The 19,088-nt window shown below is 41.7% G+C and overlaps 1 protein-coding gene across 1 annotated transcript in view; it reads left to right on the top strand.

Moving 5' to 3' along the window:
* The first annotated feature begins 855 nt into the window (after positions 1–855).
* The window catches only part of LOC126236518 (alpha-amylase-like), a 34,353-nt gene continuing 16,120 nt past the window's right edge, over positions 856–19,088 (top strand). Inside the window, exons 1-3 of the mRNA XM_049945883.1 lie at positions 856–1,104; positions 11,985–12,136; positions 16,194–16,359. Coding sequence (XP_049801840.1) covers positions 865–1,104; positions 11,985–12,136; positions 16,194–16,359 — 558 coding nt within the window. The 5' untranslated portion in view covers positions 856–864. The remainder of the gene's footprint in view (positions 1,105–11,984; positions 12,137–16,193; positions 16,360–19,088) is intronic.

Here is a 19,088-nt window from a genome sequence, read left to right as displayed (position 1 = left end):
TTTTCTCAAATATTTTTTTCATAAATCATGATAGAAGATATATTTCATGTACATGCATTATGTTACAGAACAGAAGATGACATTTATAACAATTGAAAGACTGTCTTTGCTATCTTGGCTATTGAATTTTTTTCCACGTAAAACGTAGATCGCTCTTTCTATGTTCTCTGTATGAGAATCTCGTGAAAACCATTAACAAGAAGAATGGAAGGAGTGATAGAACGTGTATTGAGACATCAAGAAATAATTTGCACCGTATTTGAGGGTACTGTAGAGGGTAAAAGCGATAGGGGAGTTCCAAGATTGGAATATATTCAACAAATAATGAAAGTCGTTGTGTCCAAGACCTATTCTGAGATGGAAAGGTTGGTGTAGGAGAGGAATTCATGGCGGGCAGCATGAAACTTGGCAGAGGACTGATGAAACAAACCACCCCCTTCGTAGATACATAATATTTCAAAGGTGTTGTCCTTGGTATCGAAATTTACATTATGTGCATGGAACGAACCGGTCAGTACTTACATCTAGGAGCAAAATTATTCAGAGTATTTCATTATTACATAATCAGCAGGTATTACAGTCATAAATTTGAAGTTATCTCGAAGGGCGCAGCAAATCATACACAGTAATGGATGCGACCGGTGTTTGTGCCTAAGTCAATTCGTCTGCCTGTCAGCATGTCACCTAATCTTCAGATCTTCACGCGAGAGCAGGCTTTGTACAAACATAACCGAAGCTATCGTAATGTATTTATAATCTCTGAAAACTCTTCTCATGGATTTTCTCGATACGGTAGACATAACAAGACTATTATCGCCCCTCCACTGTGTACTTTATCAGTTCAAAGCGCTTTTACGTTTGCTAATGTGCACTTGTATAAAAGGAGCGACGTTCAGTGAGGCGTCGCACTGCTCCGACAAACTGCCGACAATGCGAGCCACGCTGTGCCTTCTGGCGGCCCTGCTGGGTGCCGCCACCGCCCAGTGGGACCCCAACGTGGTGGACGGCCGCAGCGCCATGGTCCACCTGTTCGAGTGGAAGTGGTCGGACATTGCTGCCGAGTGCGAGCGCTTCCTGGCGCCCAAGGGCTACGGCGGCGTACAGGTCAGCTAAAATAACCATTCAGTCAACTCATCACTGCGGTTACCTAATAGCCTAATGTCAGCTTGAGCTAAATGTACATCGGGTGTTAAAGCACACTCCTTTTGGTCTCATATGAAACAGCAACTGCCCTAAAGTGATGTTTGACCACCGTCGACGTGACAAATTTGTTGCTCTGCAGTTTACTACTAATCTCATTGTCCATAAAACAGAAATCTATACTATTTGACCCAACCCTTCCGAACATATGTTATTGGACATTAGAGATTGTAGTAATTTTGGACGCTCTAATTCACCTAAAAAGCGTTTCGACGGTCAGTTCGGACTCTGAGCAAACCACTCCATTTCAGGAATGTAACTGTCCGAAATCCATTGCCTTTAAGTTGCTGCTTTATAAAAGGCTGCTGTGTCATGCTGATACAAACAATCATAGTCTGCAGATGTTCCTCTACAATACATAGTAGATTATGCTGTAAAACGTATTCATATTCTTCCATATTTAGCGTTTGTCGCTGTTTCCGCCATCTCGGGCATCGCTTAGCACTGATTACATAAATGTGCACTTGTCAATGTCAATGAAATTCACCAACAGCCATGTAACTTTATTTTATTTGGAAGGCTACCACTGTCAGCATTTCCTATGCCGTCGTCAGGCCCCATAGCCGTCCAGGGTGGCCGAGCGGTTCTAGGCGCTACAGTCTGGAACCGCGTGACCACTACTGTCGAAGGTTCGAATCCTGCCTCGGGCATGGATGTATGTGATGTCCTTAGGTTAGTTAGGTTTAAGTAGTTCGAAGTTCTAGGGGACTGATGACCTCAGAAGAATGTCCCGTTGCGCTCAGAGCCATTTGAACCAGGCCCCATATACGTCTCTCCAAATAAACGAAAATGTCATATAGAGCGATAAATCTCTGGATATCGTGAATTCAGTCCTTACACTAGTGCTTCATTCGACGATTTGCTATCAAGTTATCGAAGGGGGCGCTAGAGTTAAATCTGAATTAACGACATCCGGAGATATACAGCTCTATATAAAATTTTCGTTTATTTGGAGAATAGCATATGGGGCCTGAAGATAGCATAGTAAAATGCTGAAACTGTTAGATTTCAAAATGAAATAAAATAACATCTTAAATTACACGGCTGTTGGTGAATTTTATTGATGTTCACAAGTACTTAAACAGTCGATGTCCCCTGTCCACGATGGATCAATAGAGATAGAAATGTGTGGCTTATGAGCAACTGCCGACCATTTTACTCCATTCTTTAAACTTCCTATGCACATTATTTTTTCCTGCCGGTCTGCTGATAGTACTTTGGAACTCATGAATCATTCCTTCCGTTGAGATTTTTACTCTGCAGCGGAGTGTGCGCTGATATGAAACTTCCTGGCAGATTAAAACTGTGTGCCGGACCGAAAGTCGAACTCGGTACCTTCGCATTTCGCGGGCAAGTGCTCTACCATCTGAGCTACCCAAGCATGACTCACGCCCCGTCCTCACAGCTTTACTTTTGCCAGTACCTCTTCTCCCACCATCCAAACCTTACAGAAGCTCTCCTGCAAACCTTGTATAACTAGCGCTCCTGAAAGAAAAGATATTGCGGAGACATGGCTTAGCCACAGCCTGGAGGATGTTTCCAGAATGAGATTTTCGTTTTGTCATCAGACAAGTCATGCATCTCATCGACTTCTTCAGTGTACTCTTTCCTCATACTCCCTCCCTCCTCTGCTTTTAACAGTATAATTCTCATTGCAAACAACTCTCTGGCCTACCTTCCTACTCATAGCGAATCTTACTCCAGTTATATCATTTTATTTTGCTGTGGCTCTATACTCGTCTGCTCAGTATTCCTTGCCTTCTTTCCATTTCACTTCACCGACCCCCCCCCCCCCCCTACTATATTTAGTAGACTGGCCCTCAGCATTTCCCGATTCAGATTTTCTAGCTTCCCTACCATGTGCAGACATCTGATATTCCACACCTGGACTTGTAGAATATTATCCGTTCGTTAGTTAATCCAGCTTTCTCTCATGGTCATCCGACACTTGTCTGTTCTCTCCTGGAGATTCGGATAGGGAACTAGTCTGGAATCTTTTACCAATGGAGCGATTATTGTGACACTTTTCAATTACAGGCCACATGTTCTGTGGGTGCGCATTATATGTTTTTAATGCAGTGGTTTCTTATTGTCTTCTTTAGCGTCATTCCGCTGATGATTGGTGATTCTTCCTCTCTGTAGGGGCGATTCCACATTAGAAGGCAAAAGAGTGCCCTGAACCTCCTTCCGCTCTTCAGCTCTATTTGACCATTGGAAGACTGAGAGTGACTTCTTATGCTAAAAGTCGTCAGCCGCCATTGCTGTTAATTTTTATTCAAAATTTAAGTAGAATTCACTTATTCCGTTGTTCATTCATCTCTAACGCCTACATTCGGTAGTACCTTTTTCGGAGTTAGTTAAGAAACTCCTTTCATTTATCCAAAAGATAAATTCTGATAGAGGACAGTATGAAAGAAAAGATATTGAAAAAATAGCAGTGTGCTTCCTGATGACACTATACCAGTAAAAATATAACATTTATCAAATCTCATCCACCAGTTTTACAGCTTTATTCGATTTTAGCAACCTTGTAGTGTTCAGTGTTAAATTACTTTTCTCAGAGTGCACGAAAGCCCTTCAAAACACTTTGGAAAGCTGGTTTGTAAGACTACACTTAATATAATTCCTATTTTCTCTCTCAATTCACCGTAATTTAGCCGGTGCTTGTATTTGTGTTCAATTTCAAAACGGATTACGTATGTCTGTCACAAATGTTTGAGCTAATTACGGACTGAAAGAGAGGGACCCATGGGATTTCGTTAATTAGTTTGTATATTAGTGGGAACAGAAATTTTTTCTTCGTAATTGCGAATTAGTCTCGTTTTTGTAGCTTGTCCGGAGCATTGACTTCGCTCCAGCAACAAGAGGCTAAATTGTCAACTGAATTTTAAGGACGGAGGAATAAGCCCCGAATTTCACCACGCTCCTTGTTGAGAGTCAGTAGACTTTAACACGGTTTTACGTCAACAGAAAGTATCGTTCTGATATACGAAATTATAGAGTATAACGATAAGCCTTATCCATATTACAGTAGAGAAAGACATGAACATGTTGCAGAATGAAATTACAGCGGGTAAAGAGACAGCTCTGGCACAAAGGTTAAACGTGTGGGGTTGTGACTATTGTTCATTCTTGAAATGAAATGACTGATAAGAGATGGAAATTTCAGATGCAAAGCACATGATGTATGTAGGTGACGAAACGCCATATAACTTGTGAAGTATAACGGATCTTTACTAAGATATCATTCATTAAGGCTCCTTGTTTACTCTAGGTATTCTCATTTGAAAGCGACATCATTTTTACTGGATATTTAACGAAGGGTCAATCATAAGCTTTACACAGAACGATACTGATTAACTTGTAGTCGGTCACTAATTCGGGTCAGTTGGGGAAATATAACATCATTTCGGCCAGGAAGATTTTTAATCATTGAGTCACATTGTGACTAGTCAGTAGCTCTTAAAGGTCCATTCTCCTCAGTTAGCTTATAAAATACACAATTTTACAATTTTTTTCGATAAACTAACGAATGATACCTGTTTTACAATGGTACTTGTAATCCGCCTTGATTGCAAAATGTTTATTCATATGACAGGTTTCGGTTCATCTAGAATCATCTTCAGATCTGATATTTCGGTTACAGGAGTAATCCGTCCAAATACAGCAACGTTCACATGACACGCAGCATGTGAAAGTTGCTGTATTTGGACGGGTTACTCCTGTAATCGAAATATCAGATCTGAAGATGGTTCTAGATGAACCGAAACCGGTCATATGAATAAACATTTTGCAATCAAGACGGATTATAAGTAACACTGTAAAATCACTAATTGCTGCTATCCTATAACACATTATGTCTGTTTTTGGTTCAAATGGTACTTAACATCTATGGTCATCAGTCCCCTAGAACTTAGAACTACTTAAACCTAACTAACCTAAGGACAGCACACAACACCTATTCATCACGAGGCAGAGAAAATCCCTGACCCCGCCGGGAATCGAACCCGGGAACCCTGGCGTGGGAAGCGAGAACCCTACCGCACGACCACGAGCTGCGGACTGTCTGTTTTTTGCAAAGATACCTGTTATCTTTTACTACTGCAAGGTACTGATAAAGCAGCTACTCAAAATATCTAGTTAGTGATTCTCCAACTCCCAATAATGACTCTGCAAGTAGAGGCTACGTTTGCTTACCTGCAACAGGTACCAGACAAAATTTCTGATTAATGGGCCAAATTTATTTAAATGTTAATTAAACTGATAAAAAGGTGACACCTCACATATCATTTGATGATTTAATAAAACACCAATTCATATATTGTATATGCAATAATCAGGATAAATTTCATTGAAACATTGCTAAGTGGAGGTGCAGACTGACTGATTTTAAGGATCCTGACTAGGGAGCGGAATGGCGCTGTGAGATGTAATAATAAAGAATTCAGCAATAATTCAAATTTATTTTCTCATTAACAGTAACACACATACAGAAGTTAAAACGCAGTTACTTGGGATGCCAGCGCCTGCATCGACACATAGTACAATATACAGCGCAGCATCTGGACCGACACATATGAGGCTAGACTGCTACATTACTGGACACTATTTATCAAGATCACACACACACACACACACACACACACACACACACACACACACCACTGGTCACTAACACAACGAAAGATAGAATTTAGAAAAAAAGCTTCCCCATTCCACATGTAAGCTCACTGCGTGTGCCTTTAGCGCTCAATTTCAGTGAAAAAAGTACACTTCTGAAATTCCGTACAGCTTAGTAATTTTGTAAATAAGTTTACCAAATAAGAACACATCTATTTCGTCACGAAACTGAGGTTTCAATTCGAACACGAGAGGTGTTTACGTCGAAATGGAGCTTCATGGCGTACACGGAAACACACGTGGTGCACCAGAGTACGGGCTACTAAGTCCTTGGGAATGAAACACAAATTGGACGGTAAATTAAATAAAATTTAGCACAAGCATTCCACGAAGCACAGAATACGCTAAATACCTAAAGTTGTACATCACGTGGTGGCACCGCTCGTCCAAGGCCAAGTTATATTTGCACAAAAGATCTCATCGAATAAACTGAATACTGCTGAAATTATCACCGTTTCCTGATTGAATTATTTGGTGCGGCATGATTATCAATAGCACCCACCTATGTGACTACCGGAAAATCAAACATAGCTCTCACACATTGCAACTCAGCAAACATAGCTGCTACCCAGAACATTTGCACTCACCGGCGTCCTAGGGAAGAGTAACCGAATCGTCTCTTCCGCCCGGGGTCCACACACGGTGGCCGGAGTGGCTCAGAGAGCGTAAGCGGTTTCTATCTGTACCAACCTCTCAATGGGTGCCGAACAGTGGCCACTAATGCCTCTCTAATCCAACGTAGCCTTATTAGAAGCTATACAAAATGGTTGGCTACACTGCTATTAACATTCATAGATTCACGCCCGAGGAGTTAAAGTTGCCCTGTCCAAACCGGGGCTTTTCAGTGACATAAGTCCTGCAGTCTGCAAATCTTATCTGAAAAAAAGGAAAAAAAGATGTTCTTAATCAATAGGATCCTGCGCACAGAGTCAAAGCACAGTTTCTTGAATTAGCGAAGGTCTGGAAGAAAGATGTAGTTTTGTATTGCAAATCTTATCTGAAAAAATTAAAAAAAAGGTGTTCTTAATCAATAGGATTTTGAGCACAGAGTAAAAGTACAGTTTCTTGAAGTACCGAAGGTCTGGAACAAAGATGTAATTTTGCCGTGTGTTTTTGGTCACATTTCTTGTAATAACTAAATAAGAAATTAAACTTAAAAAACTGTCCTATTACGCCTTGTGTACATGCCCGAGGAGTAATTTAGCCAAATATCAGGAAAATCCCTTCCTAATGTGTCAAAAATTCGTAAAAATCGCTTGTTTTATAGGCTGATAGAGGAGAAGGAACTCCTAAATTTCTTAACCCTAGTTAATACTCTGGGACTTGCTACCCTGTGATTTGTGTGCTCTGTCAGGTGCTGTTGCGCACTTGTTTGTTATTACTGTTAAAAACACCGTTTTGATAGCTTGCAAATCTGGTGGAACAAGCAGAACACCAGTGCATCATAGTTAGATAACTACAAATAAAAACATGTCTGTAACAGATATATACAGACGTCATCCGCGTCAAAGGTTTCTGTTTGGCGTAAGTATCGGTGATGGATGTGAGGGAGACCTGAGAAGTCGATCTTCATGAATTACGGAGCATAATGTCCTTGCTGTGAGGCGCATGTTGCAATTTGGGAAGTGAGACAGTACACTTGACGGGATGAAATAAAAGGACTTTGTTTCCATGAGGAAATGCACTTTACGAACCCAGAGCTACCCTTTATCAGCTGAGAGACTAACGTTTGTAGATATTGTAATACTCAGACAGAATTACGCAAATGAATCTCATCTCGCTGAATACAACCTGTACGAGTAAGAAGTCATTTCGACTGATAAGAATTGGTAACCATGTAAACCCTGCTGCGCTCTCTCTTATGGAATAGAAGAGGAAAAATTTTCCCAAGATCTTTTAGTCAAATAAAATGCGAATATGACAGCAAAGGTCACTGTATGTTCAGTATCAGGTGGTGCAATATCAGTGTATGAGATCAAAGAAGGCAGAACCGATAATCTCAGGGAAACGAGTTTTTGTCGTACCAGGTCGTCTTTGATGCTGTTGCAACAGCAATGCGTGTTTGGAACCTGTCGACAGGAGAACTGGAGTACTTGTAGACATTGCATCAAGGACGAGTATTGGATGACTAAATCTGGATGAATTACTTCTCGTCTGCTAGGTCCTAACGATCGATCCCAAGGTCGATCCCTTGTCGTCATGAAATTATGTCATAAATTTCTATTCTCCCCAATTCCATTTGGTACTTTCCCATTAGTTACGAAGTACATGGGATGGATAAGAAGTAGCGGCAACACTGCCGTCACGCTATGGATGTGCGTCACATGGAATTCCCGTTGCTTGTAGCTGATAGCAAAAGGTCAGTTGCAGGAGTACAGCCGGCCGTTGTGACCGAGCGGTCCTAGGCGATTCAGTCTGGAACAGCGCGATCACTACGGTCTCAGGTTCGAATTCTGCCTCAGGCATGGATGTATGTGATGTCTTTACGTTAGTTAGGTTTAAGCAGTTCTAAGTTCTAGGGGACTGATGACCTCAGATGTTAAGTCCCATAGTGCTCAGAGCCATTTGAACCATTTGAAGGAGTACAGTGAGAGGCGACTCCTGTTTTTGAATCAGTGAAAGTGCTGAAAGCCAGTTCGAGGGCCCTGACGATATGTTTAGGAAACACAAACAGTATGCGCGGCTCAGTGTTGAAGTGGCACGTAGTCGGAGCACACAACGGTGTTTCCTTCTGGCACTGTATCCCATCATCCTTCATGACAATACACGAAGCAACACGGTGAACCCCTTGTAGAAACTCCTGCGTAAGTTGTGTGTGGGAGTTACTCGAACATCCACCGTTTTCACCAGATATGAGTCAGTGCCATTACAACCTGTTCGCCAAAACTAAAGAACCTCTTCGTGGCACATGCTACAACACAAGAGAAGACATCAACTGTGCCATAGAGCAGTGCTTCCAAGACGTCGACCGAGGGAATGCGTTGACGTCGTAGGCGCCTTCCATCTCTGTGGTGGATGTTGACCGACGAGCATGACGATTACGTTGAGAGCTTGTATTAGGCTGAACGTCTGTCAGTAACGTTTAGTATGAACTATAATCGTGTTGCAACTGCTTTTTATTCGACTCTTGTACACACTCGACTTCCCTGTAGTGACGACAGTCTGATTAGCAACCCATAAGATAACACGAGGTACCGCTTCTCCTACAGCCAGCCTACTATTTCATGTGTTGAGCGCCATACAAGCCTTCTTCGACGAAGGACGGGTTCCACTGATTCCTTGGCCTTTACATTCGGCTGATACGCTACCAGTCTAACATGTTACAAATATCTTCGATCGGAAACTTGCTTGTCACGCTCTTCCAGGAGCGATTGTTAATGCTTTGAGCTCTAACATACATTCTTCGTGTTGGGAATATATTCAGTCCACATTAGATTCCATGTGGTCATATTTAGATATTTGGTTAGAACCGTGTGTTGATTTGGAACAATACAGAAGTCAGGGGATACGTATACTCTATAATCCTAACCATATCTGTTTTATAATGCACCTCGTTTTTTGATATAAAAATTATTTCACTCAAGTTTATTCTTTTTGATAATACAATAATCAGGACATTAATTTTCATCAAGATCAAGAGCAGTTCACTCAGTAACGAAATTCGAAACTCGGTCGAAAGGTGGTAACAGAGGTGAAGGAGCGATTACTATGGATAAGAAATATGAACATTTCTTGTAATATGTAATATAAAACGCCAGATCCAAACACAACACGTGAAACTATAGATTTCTGAGAGTTCGAGGCAGCTGGGACGACCCATGATAACATACAATGCCTCATACTCTTACGACTGCGGTTAATCGCCCAGGTAGAAAACCTCAGCGGTGGCTTACAAGTACTCCGTCATCTCTAGTGTACAAGTTACCTCTTCCGAAAGAAATATTTTTGTTTGCTGGTATGCCGCGCAGCGTCTCAAAGTGACACCCATTGCGACAAGGGGCGTGTTGGTTTGGTGCAGTACAATGTGTAGTACACGCTGTCGAGCCAGGAGCAAAAATAATGCGACGTTCTCGTAAGGAGTTCCTACGAGTAGCAACATCCATTAGGAGCTTCGCAATTTGCCTCTGGCATTGTCATATGTTGTCTGACATCCTGACACGTTTTGAGCTCCATAACTAAAAGCATAACCTGAACAGTTCTCGTCCGTAATGTCTTCCACTTTCAATGGCTTTATCTGCGATACACTTGCCAGTTTTACAAAACATTAAAACAGTTTTAGGATTATCAGTAATTTGCTGTCTTCCAGGCTCTATATCGCGGTCATGTAACCGTGTTTCATGTTGTAGAGTGATTTGGCAGGAGACGATTTCCGATGCCAGATGCTATGTCATTTCTGTGTTCATCGTCCAGTTATAAAATGTAAAATGATGTTTCGTTTATGTAACTAATACAGGTTCAGAATTGTTAATACAAACTGAATAAATGAAATAGCAGTATATTGCGTGATGTAGCAACTACGTTTAAAAACGTATCTTCAATGACTGCCTTTACAGTCTCCATGTTCCCTGCTGGAAAGTTCAACAAGGGATACTTTTCTCCATTTCACTTTTTACTGTCTCCAGTAGAATAAACTTGTACGTGAATCCAACACGGTCCGCAGCTCGTGGTCGTGCGGTAGCGTTCTCGCTTCCCGCGCCCGGGTTCCCGGGTTCGATTCCCGGCGGGGTCAGGGATTTTCTCTGCCTCGTGATGACTGGGTGTTCTGTGATGTCCTTAAGTTAGTTAGGTTTAAGTAGTTCTAAGTTCTAGGGGACTGATGACCATAGATGTTAAGTCCCATAGTGCTCAGAGCCATTTTTTTGAATCCAACACATTCCACCTGACAACCTCACTACCTAGTTACATTTATGCGAGAACCTCTCAGAAATCTGAATAACCATCTTCCACAACCGCTACGAGACGTGCAGGAAGCGAGTCAATGAGGTTCTGGAAGTAGCAATGGGGATGTGGCGGCATGCCAATTCCAGTTCCGTGGACAGCTGCGATAGGTTTCTCGGTTGAGGACACATGTCGAGAACAGTCCGATCGAAATTATCCCACAGACTCCGATTGGGTTTAAGTCCAGGGTGTCTGGTGGCCAGGGGAACACGCTAAATTGATCCTGGTGCTCTTCGAATCACACACGTACACTGCGAGCTGTGTAACATGTTGTATTGTCCTGCTGGTAGGTGTCGTCGTGACAACTAAAAGCAAACTGCATGTGGTGTGGATATGGCCTCTAGGACAGATGCAGTGTGCCTTCCAGAATGATGATACCACCCAGGGAATGTCCTCCGGTCCGGACCCTTCAAACGATTACTGCAGTGTGCTCACTTTCAGGCGTGTCACACCGTATACAACGACGCCCATTGGTCCGAAGGAGCATAAAACGATATCTTCTGAAAAGGTCACGTGTCGCCACTCAGTGGTCGTCAAGTTGGTGCATTGGCGTGCAAATTGCAGCCTGCGTCACCGATGAACAGCAGTCAGCATGGGTGCAAAATCCAGGCTCCTGCTGCGGAGATCCAAACGTAGCGACTTTCACTGAACGGTCCTTTAGAGACACTGTTGGTAGTCCCTTGGTTCATATGAGCGGTCAGCTTCTCATCAGTTGCACGTATATTCCCCCGTACACATCACCGCAGCCGTCGTTCACCGCAGTCATCTATGGCCCGTGGTGCACACAGCTGCCTCGGCGCTGGCTTTGGATGGCGTCATTTTGCCATGTGCGGCATACTTTAGCCAGGGATCTCGCGAACAGTTTATCAAATTAGTAGTTCCGAAAATTCTTCTACCCTTGGTCCGAAAGCCAATGATCTGTCCCATTTCGACGTCAGACAAATCGCTCGGTTTCTGCATTATGTCAAAGACTGCATTTTCTTCCATACCACTCCGACACTCTTTATATACTCTCCATTTCCAGTGTTGCCACTTGTTGTCTGTGATTGCACGTTGACGTCGAACTTAGGGTGTAGTCACATTAATGTGACTGGACCGCGTATTTATAATAAATCAGGTAAATTAACAGACTCCGATTACTAAGCCCACAATGTGCCATGTTTCAGGTGTCCCCACCGAACGAATACCTGGCCATCACCACCAGCAACAGACCGTGGTGGGAGCGCTACCAGCCGGTCTCCTACAGGATCATCAGTCGCTCTGGAGACGAAGCCGCCTTCACCGACATGGTGAACCGCTGCAACAACGTAGGAGTACGGTACGTTCCACACCGTCAACTTTGCAGCTTTTTCTTCTCACAGAGAACCAATTATTAGCTTCTTCGCTGACAAACAGGATGCTTCACATTAATCTAGTTTCATTCAATCTACCACGCAGGTCTAAATCATGGCACACGTTTAGAAGTCAGTGATAATACTGTCACACATCTGGCTTGAAATACAGCTGGAAATATGTTAGATTGCTTGATCGAGATACGTTTCTATTTCTTTACTTGTCTAATCGATAGGGACGTTGCCACAAACGGATATCGACCGCAGTACGCTAGGACAGAGGGTATTGTTGATGGAATTCTCCTGGCATTACCGTTCAACGATTTTTGGAAATTGTGAAAATCTAATATCAGGATGTCCAACCCATTACTTGGACGGGCCTGAGCTACGATGAGTCCTGATGAATTTCAGCGTGCTGCAGTGCCTGACCAAAATCGATTTGCAGGAAGTATCAGTGGTATGGTCAACATTGTAATACTTCACGTAAATATTAAAATGATGTCCAGATGAACCACCCATGACGCACGTGTTTACGTGTATTCGCTACAGCTGGTCAGGCGATTGTGGAACCTCTCCGGCTGAGGGCGAACAGTTGTTTTGAGCACTGTTATCTTACTGCTATCACAATTAAAGGGTCATTTTTTCCAAACCTCTCAACTGTCTCCCATTGCATCGCGTGACTTTGGAATTCGACTCAAAGCTGTCTATGACCTTTCTCTGTATGTTGCAAAAGCGTGGCGCCCTACGACGTCCCCCTGAGGCTCGGCGACGATTCAGACAGGAAGGTGTCGGCACACGCGAAAAACAGGCCTCAGTTCAGAAGTGCGTGTGAGTTATAAGGTGAGCTAATGATATCACATTAGCACCAAATTTCACCATAACTCTGCCGAGCGACTCCGTGGCGCACCCCTTGTTCCCGAATTTAACGCCTTCTTTTGACGCCTCTGCGCTGGAAATCTAAACGGCAACGCCCAGCGGTGAATTCAAGCGGTTTCCTTACAGGTGGTCAAGAATAACATTTTTGACACACCGCCGTTAAGTGTTAACACGAAAAGGTCACTCATTACGAGGCGCCTTTGTGACAGACATTCCCTTCGACACCCCTTAGATGTCGCATGTGGCCAGCAGGCGATAGTTCAGCGGCTCTTAACGGAGTACGTAATGGAAGTTCAAAGAAGAGCAGCACGTTTTGTATAATTGCGAGATAGGGGAGGGAGTGTCACTGGCATGTTACAGGATTTGGGTGGGACACCATTAAAATAAAGGCGTTTTTCTTTGCGGCTTAATCTTGTCACGAAATTTCAATCACCAACTTTCTCCCCCGATCGTGAAAATATTTTGTTGGCGGTGACCTTCGTAGGGAGAAACGATCATCATAACAAAATAATTGAAATAAGAGCTCACACGAAAGGATATAGGTTTTCGTTTTTTCCGTGCGCTGTTCGAGAGCGGAATAATAGAGAATTATTGTGAAGGTGGTTCGATAAACCGTCTGCCGCGCACTTGAATGTGCTTTGCAGAGTATGCATGTAGATGTAGACTTCGCCACTCCCAAGAGGACCGTCAGACCTGTCAATCACAGATTTTGATTGGTCGTAGGTACGTTGTAATGAGATCTGTCCTCATTACCTAGCTAGCGGCTTTTCATGCGACAGCTCCAAGTTTCCGATATAATCGATTTTGAAGTTTTATGCGTTCCTCTTATATCAGTTACGTCAATCATGTTTAGACAGCTAAAGAAACGCAAGGGCTAAGGTTTACAGCTGCTACGCTGGGAGTTTGTGTTCAGTCCCTGCCTATATTCCTTTTCATCGATGTCTAGGAAACGAATATCTTTTAACAGTACATGTTACAGAAAATTATTCAAAATTAGTAATTTCCGCCGTGATAATTTCATTAATAAAGCAGTCATTTCAGCATACTTTCTTCAAACGTATTTTCCGTTTGAGGTTCGTAGTTAAAATTTCAAATACCTAGACAGCTCCAAGGAGTTTGCAACGATGGACGAAGTACTAGAAGCTGCAGAAGGATTTCATATGCAGACTAAAGTTCTCAGCCCCAATTTTGTCCTCGGTTATATAATTAATATCGAACAAATTAGCTGCCGGCACCAATCGACATATAACAGATGCCTTGCGGAACAAACAGTGAAAACCTATCTGCGTAAGATTAGATATTTATTCACAGGACAGTATACTAAACTGCGCCAAGAAAGATACTCCGTTACGTTTTCTTACGTATTCAGGAACCATCTGGGATATTTGATCACGTTATCCAAAAAAGAGTTGACGATTTGACTCACAAATTTTAAACTGTAATTGTGGTCTGCACGAAATCAGGGAAGTTTACGAAGGTGCTGTATGAAGGGTTTTTAAAATCTGTTATTCTTCACATTATTGATGCGTTGGAGGGGTGCAGACTGATCAGACGTTTTACGATCAAATATTTGTAGGCGAGAGAGAAGCATGCACTTGTGCCGCAAAAATTCGCTCACCCAAATTTACTCCATTTTGCCGACCCTGTCATGTTAGTTTTTACAGGCGGATTAAAAGGTTCACGAAAAAATTTCGAAATACTTCCGAATGGCTAAAGACTAATATAATAGGGAAATCACTTTGTGCATAGATTCCATAGAAATAAACTCTTCAATACTGTGTCCTGCTTTGACATAAATGATCAGATATGAGTGGTTCGCACCTAATTTTTGATCGAAGGAAGGACAATCATTCTCAATCCAAACAAACTGTGTTTTCCAGTATCGCTTCTGTAAAATGTGTGTACCTGCAAGGCAGCAGCTTTTATTAAATATGCGTGGTGCTTTAAGAATTTGTGTTTCAGTTGCATCTACGACAAATACTATCCAGAATTCTATTCTAGCACGGTAAGTGCTGCAGGCGGTAGCAAGTAAGACTATTCTGTAATTTATTCCATAACAAGCGGAATACACATTTGAAGTAAGTTTTTCTGTAATGATTGCTTTATTGATTAAATAACTATGGTGAAAGTTACTATTTTAAAATAATTTTACATGACATGTACTATTTAATGACATCCTGCACGAAGTAATAGGAAAAAGAAAAAGTGGTAGAAAGGCTGGGTTGCAATCTATACCGCAAATATGGTGGCTGTGAAGTTTAGCCGCAGCCCTAGACTCATTGTAAACGTTCCTCAGTGTTACAGGTGTAGAGGCTACGCATAACATTTCCACACCGATTTTCGCGGAAACTAGGGGTCGTCGTGGGGAAAGTCACTAGCACTGCACTGAGAACTGTAATTTTCGACCGCTAAATGTGTGGGAATTCATGAAACGGGGGTAGTGATAGTTTGATTGATGCGCATTATGCCACACGTAAGGCCTTTTCGTGTCCATTCTCAGTGGAGGTAATTCTGAAATGTCTTTCTCTGCCATACAACTGAATGGTTTCGAAAGAAGAAGAAGTTTCAATTTCATGTGACACTTATTGCTGAGGAAGTTATATACAACAGGAATGCACACATGAAGCTATCAGAATCAAGGATGTCAAAAAATGGTTTTAAGTGCATTAAGTTGATAATTGAGTTAATGCCTGTTTCCATTTTGTACGTAATGCAAGTCAATCTCAAAGAAAGAAGGGAAAAAGTTATTTCGTACATCCAATTTATAGACAGTACACTGAGTGTGAGTCTTTCAAATTAATTAAAGAAATTATTATGTTTGTACGGCTTTGATGTACCATTTGTGTTTTCTGATCACAACGGGAAATACATAAGTTATTCAGTACAGTCCCAAAGAAAGCCAGCATCATCAGACCGTGTTCTTTTGCGGCAACTATTATGATTAGTTGTCCTTATACTACTTGTCCCACGTGCTCTACAGAAAACCATTAACCTTTCATTACAAATTTTCAAGAAACGCATAACGATTTTTAGACGCTACTTTAGGCAGAAACTCATTAAAACTTTTTACAGTTATGGTAATTACATTAATTGCTTTCGTGATTATCTGTGCATTGCTGTAAAAGAGTCTGTATAGTGAACTCACGATCACGTTCTTTTGATTTGCAGCATCTACGTGGACGCTGTGATCAACCACATGAGCGCGACGCAGGGCGGTCTGAGCGGTGTCGGGGGCAGCAACCCCACGGCCTACAACTACCCAGACGTTCCGTACGGACAGAACGACTTCCACTATCCACCCTGCAGCATTACCAACTACAACGACGCCACCAACGTATGATTACACGAGTTTTCTCTTACTTAAATATCTTATCTACAAGGAGTAATTGTGTTACGTTTATTCACCCAACTTCTCCCTCTTTTGTTAAGATACGTATGATATGTGCTATGATTGCTGTAGAAATCCATCTTTCATCCTAACATGAGAATACAATTTCACGGTCTATTGCCTTAAGTCCAAAATTTACTTTGAATCCCGATAAGGAAGACATAAGTACTCCATTCTCTAAGCTGCTCGCCACTCTCAAGACTCGTAAATAATTAGAGTCTCTGGCCGAAGCGCTGAAAAATTCAATTTGGATTCGAGATACTACTAATATTTTAAAGTAATTGTTTTTCGCTGGCAAAGTTCATTCAGCCCCTGCCGCTTGCCTCAAGTACCTTTCTCTAGTTGAGCAAAAATTGTCCACAAATGTGTAATAATCTGAAGAAGCTGTAGGAAATGGAGGCCACTGCATTCAGGATGCAATGTGTATATGATTTTTACGTTTTGTGCTGCATAGCATGTTTCAGTATTTCGGTGACAAACTTTGAGGCACAGACATCATACACAGAGGGACATTGCCTATCAGGAACATATCTTTCTTAAAGCACCATATATGAGCTAAATTCACACGTGAGTGATGTGGAGGATTGTAGGAGTACAATTTTAAGAGTTTCACGACGTTCAGGCCCTATACATACCCGATTTCATACCTAGTATGGAAATTATACAACAGTCTCTTTATCAAAATACTCACTTTGCTGTCATCCAGACGTATTTCTCTTTATCTGGTGAGGTCTGCCCATCTAATAATGTGTAGTGTGCATAGAATACCGCAAAATTATGTATTCTGACGAAGAAAGCGTTGTACCTATTCCACCTGGTACTACGAGAACCCAAAGCGATTGCTCTTAGTTTTCAACAGCGTTTCCGTGAACGTTTCGTCCGAATGGTTGCAGTCGTTTTCTCAGACTTGTGCGTCTACCAGCACACATAACTGGAGCAATTTACCACAGATTCATACATGTAGAAAATGCGGATATGTTGAACACAGTACTGCTTGCTGCTTCGAGTTCCAGTGTGATAGAGCTGCAGTGCAACCAGTATTGAAACGCAAACATAACTATGTACTTTGGTACGTTACGGGGAGGGATAAAGGGACCCAAGACGATTTGCGGGGTGGGTGGAGGGGTTAATTGCAGGTGCTGGTCATTTAATGTGGACAGCGGTTTCCCCTGATTCAACATCGTATTCATTTTTTTTCTTTTCACAGCTATTGCGATGTCTTAATATCCATGATTTTAGTTGTTATCGTAAATGGGAAAACACTCTCTGGATCAGAGTAACATCTGTTGTCGGCTACCGTTTTCGATCTGCCTTCCAGATCACCCTCAGATCGGACCAGATCAAGGCTGCACTTCGAAAAATACTTTTAGAAAATACATAATTTTTTTTAGTCGACGCTAGCGAACTTCTCTTTTCAAAAACCCTTTCCTTGCTATTTCCACTCTACATTTGATATTCTCCTCGTACTTATTTCACCCATCGTCGATCATTTTGCTGTCCCATTTGTAAATTTCATCTATTACTTTTAGTGTCTCGCTTCCTAATTTAATTCTTCCAGCATTATCTGATTTAGTTCAACTACTACATACTACAACTACTACATACTACAACTACTGCATACTAGTACATATATTCACGTTATAAGTTTTTTCAAGGCATTGTCCATTCCGTCCAACTGCTCTTACAAGCTCTTTTCTTCCTACAGAACAGCAATGTCACTGTCCAACCTTAAAGCTTTGATCCGTTCACCCTGAACTCGGTTCCCTTTCTAATGTCTCCTTTACTGTTTTCAGTGTTATCTTCAATTAGACATTTCATAGTTACATGCTCCATTTTTCCGTTTGGTTTTCTTTCAACAATTTGTGTGTTAAACGTGACCTATGTTTGTTTCAATACAATTTTAGATAAAATTAGTTAGCTAACTTTACTCTGTAAACTGAATCTTATGTAAACTAATCATGATTGTGCAGTCGTGTAGACATTGGTTCATATAACTTTTTTGTGATTTCCCTGAATAATTTTAGTAAGATGAGCATATCTTGATCTCTAATGAATCGATGTACGTGTGACATCTAGTAGCAGTTACAAGCTTTTCTTTTACGAGGAAGGAATTTAATTTTTTGTTACAATTGTAATACGACAACTGCGAGGTCTCTTAACCACAATGGCCTGAATGTTGTTACACTGCGCCGATCGTCAAGAAGCCTGACATTTTCCATTTTATGTATTCATTAGTCAATAATACAAATGCGTTATATATAAATACCTCTTAAGATGGCTGTACATGAAACGTTCATTTGCTCCTCCGGGTAGTGGCACAACCTTCATAATTGTAAAACTTCGGGGTTCTTGACGAATAGGATCGCCGATATAAAGATGGCGAATACTCAAACCGGGTTAGTGGACCTATGACAATTACAGTTCTCTTGACTTGCCGTAGTATTACACACGGAGACTTTGATTGACATAACATGAAAAAGATGACGGCAAATAATTTAATACTGAGATAAGTACATGCGGTAATACACACACAGGAAAAAGCTTTGCATCACCTCGGTTTCGAGAGTTCTTGGACCTGTACAGAAAATTGGAATACAGATCAACATAAAAATCATTTCCGACCTTTTTATTGCTAATGAAAACCACACATTGCATGTTGTACCACGATACAGTGA

This window comes from Schistocerca nitens, chromosome 2 (assembly GCF_023898315.1).
Source record: "Schistocerca nitens isolate TAMUIC-IGC-003100 chromosome 2, iqSchNite1.1, whole genome shotgun sequence".
Taxonomy (NCBI): Eukaryota; Metazoa; Arthropoda; class Insecta; order Orthoptera; family Acrididae; genus Schistocerca; species Schistocerca nitens.
The sequence above is the reverse complement of the archived record's forward strand: the minus strand, read 5'-3'. Positions and strand labels throughout refer to the sequence as shown.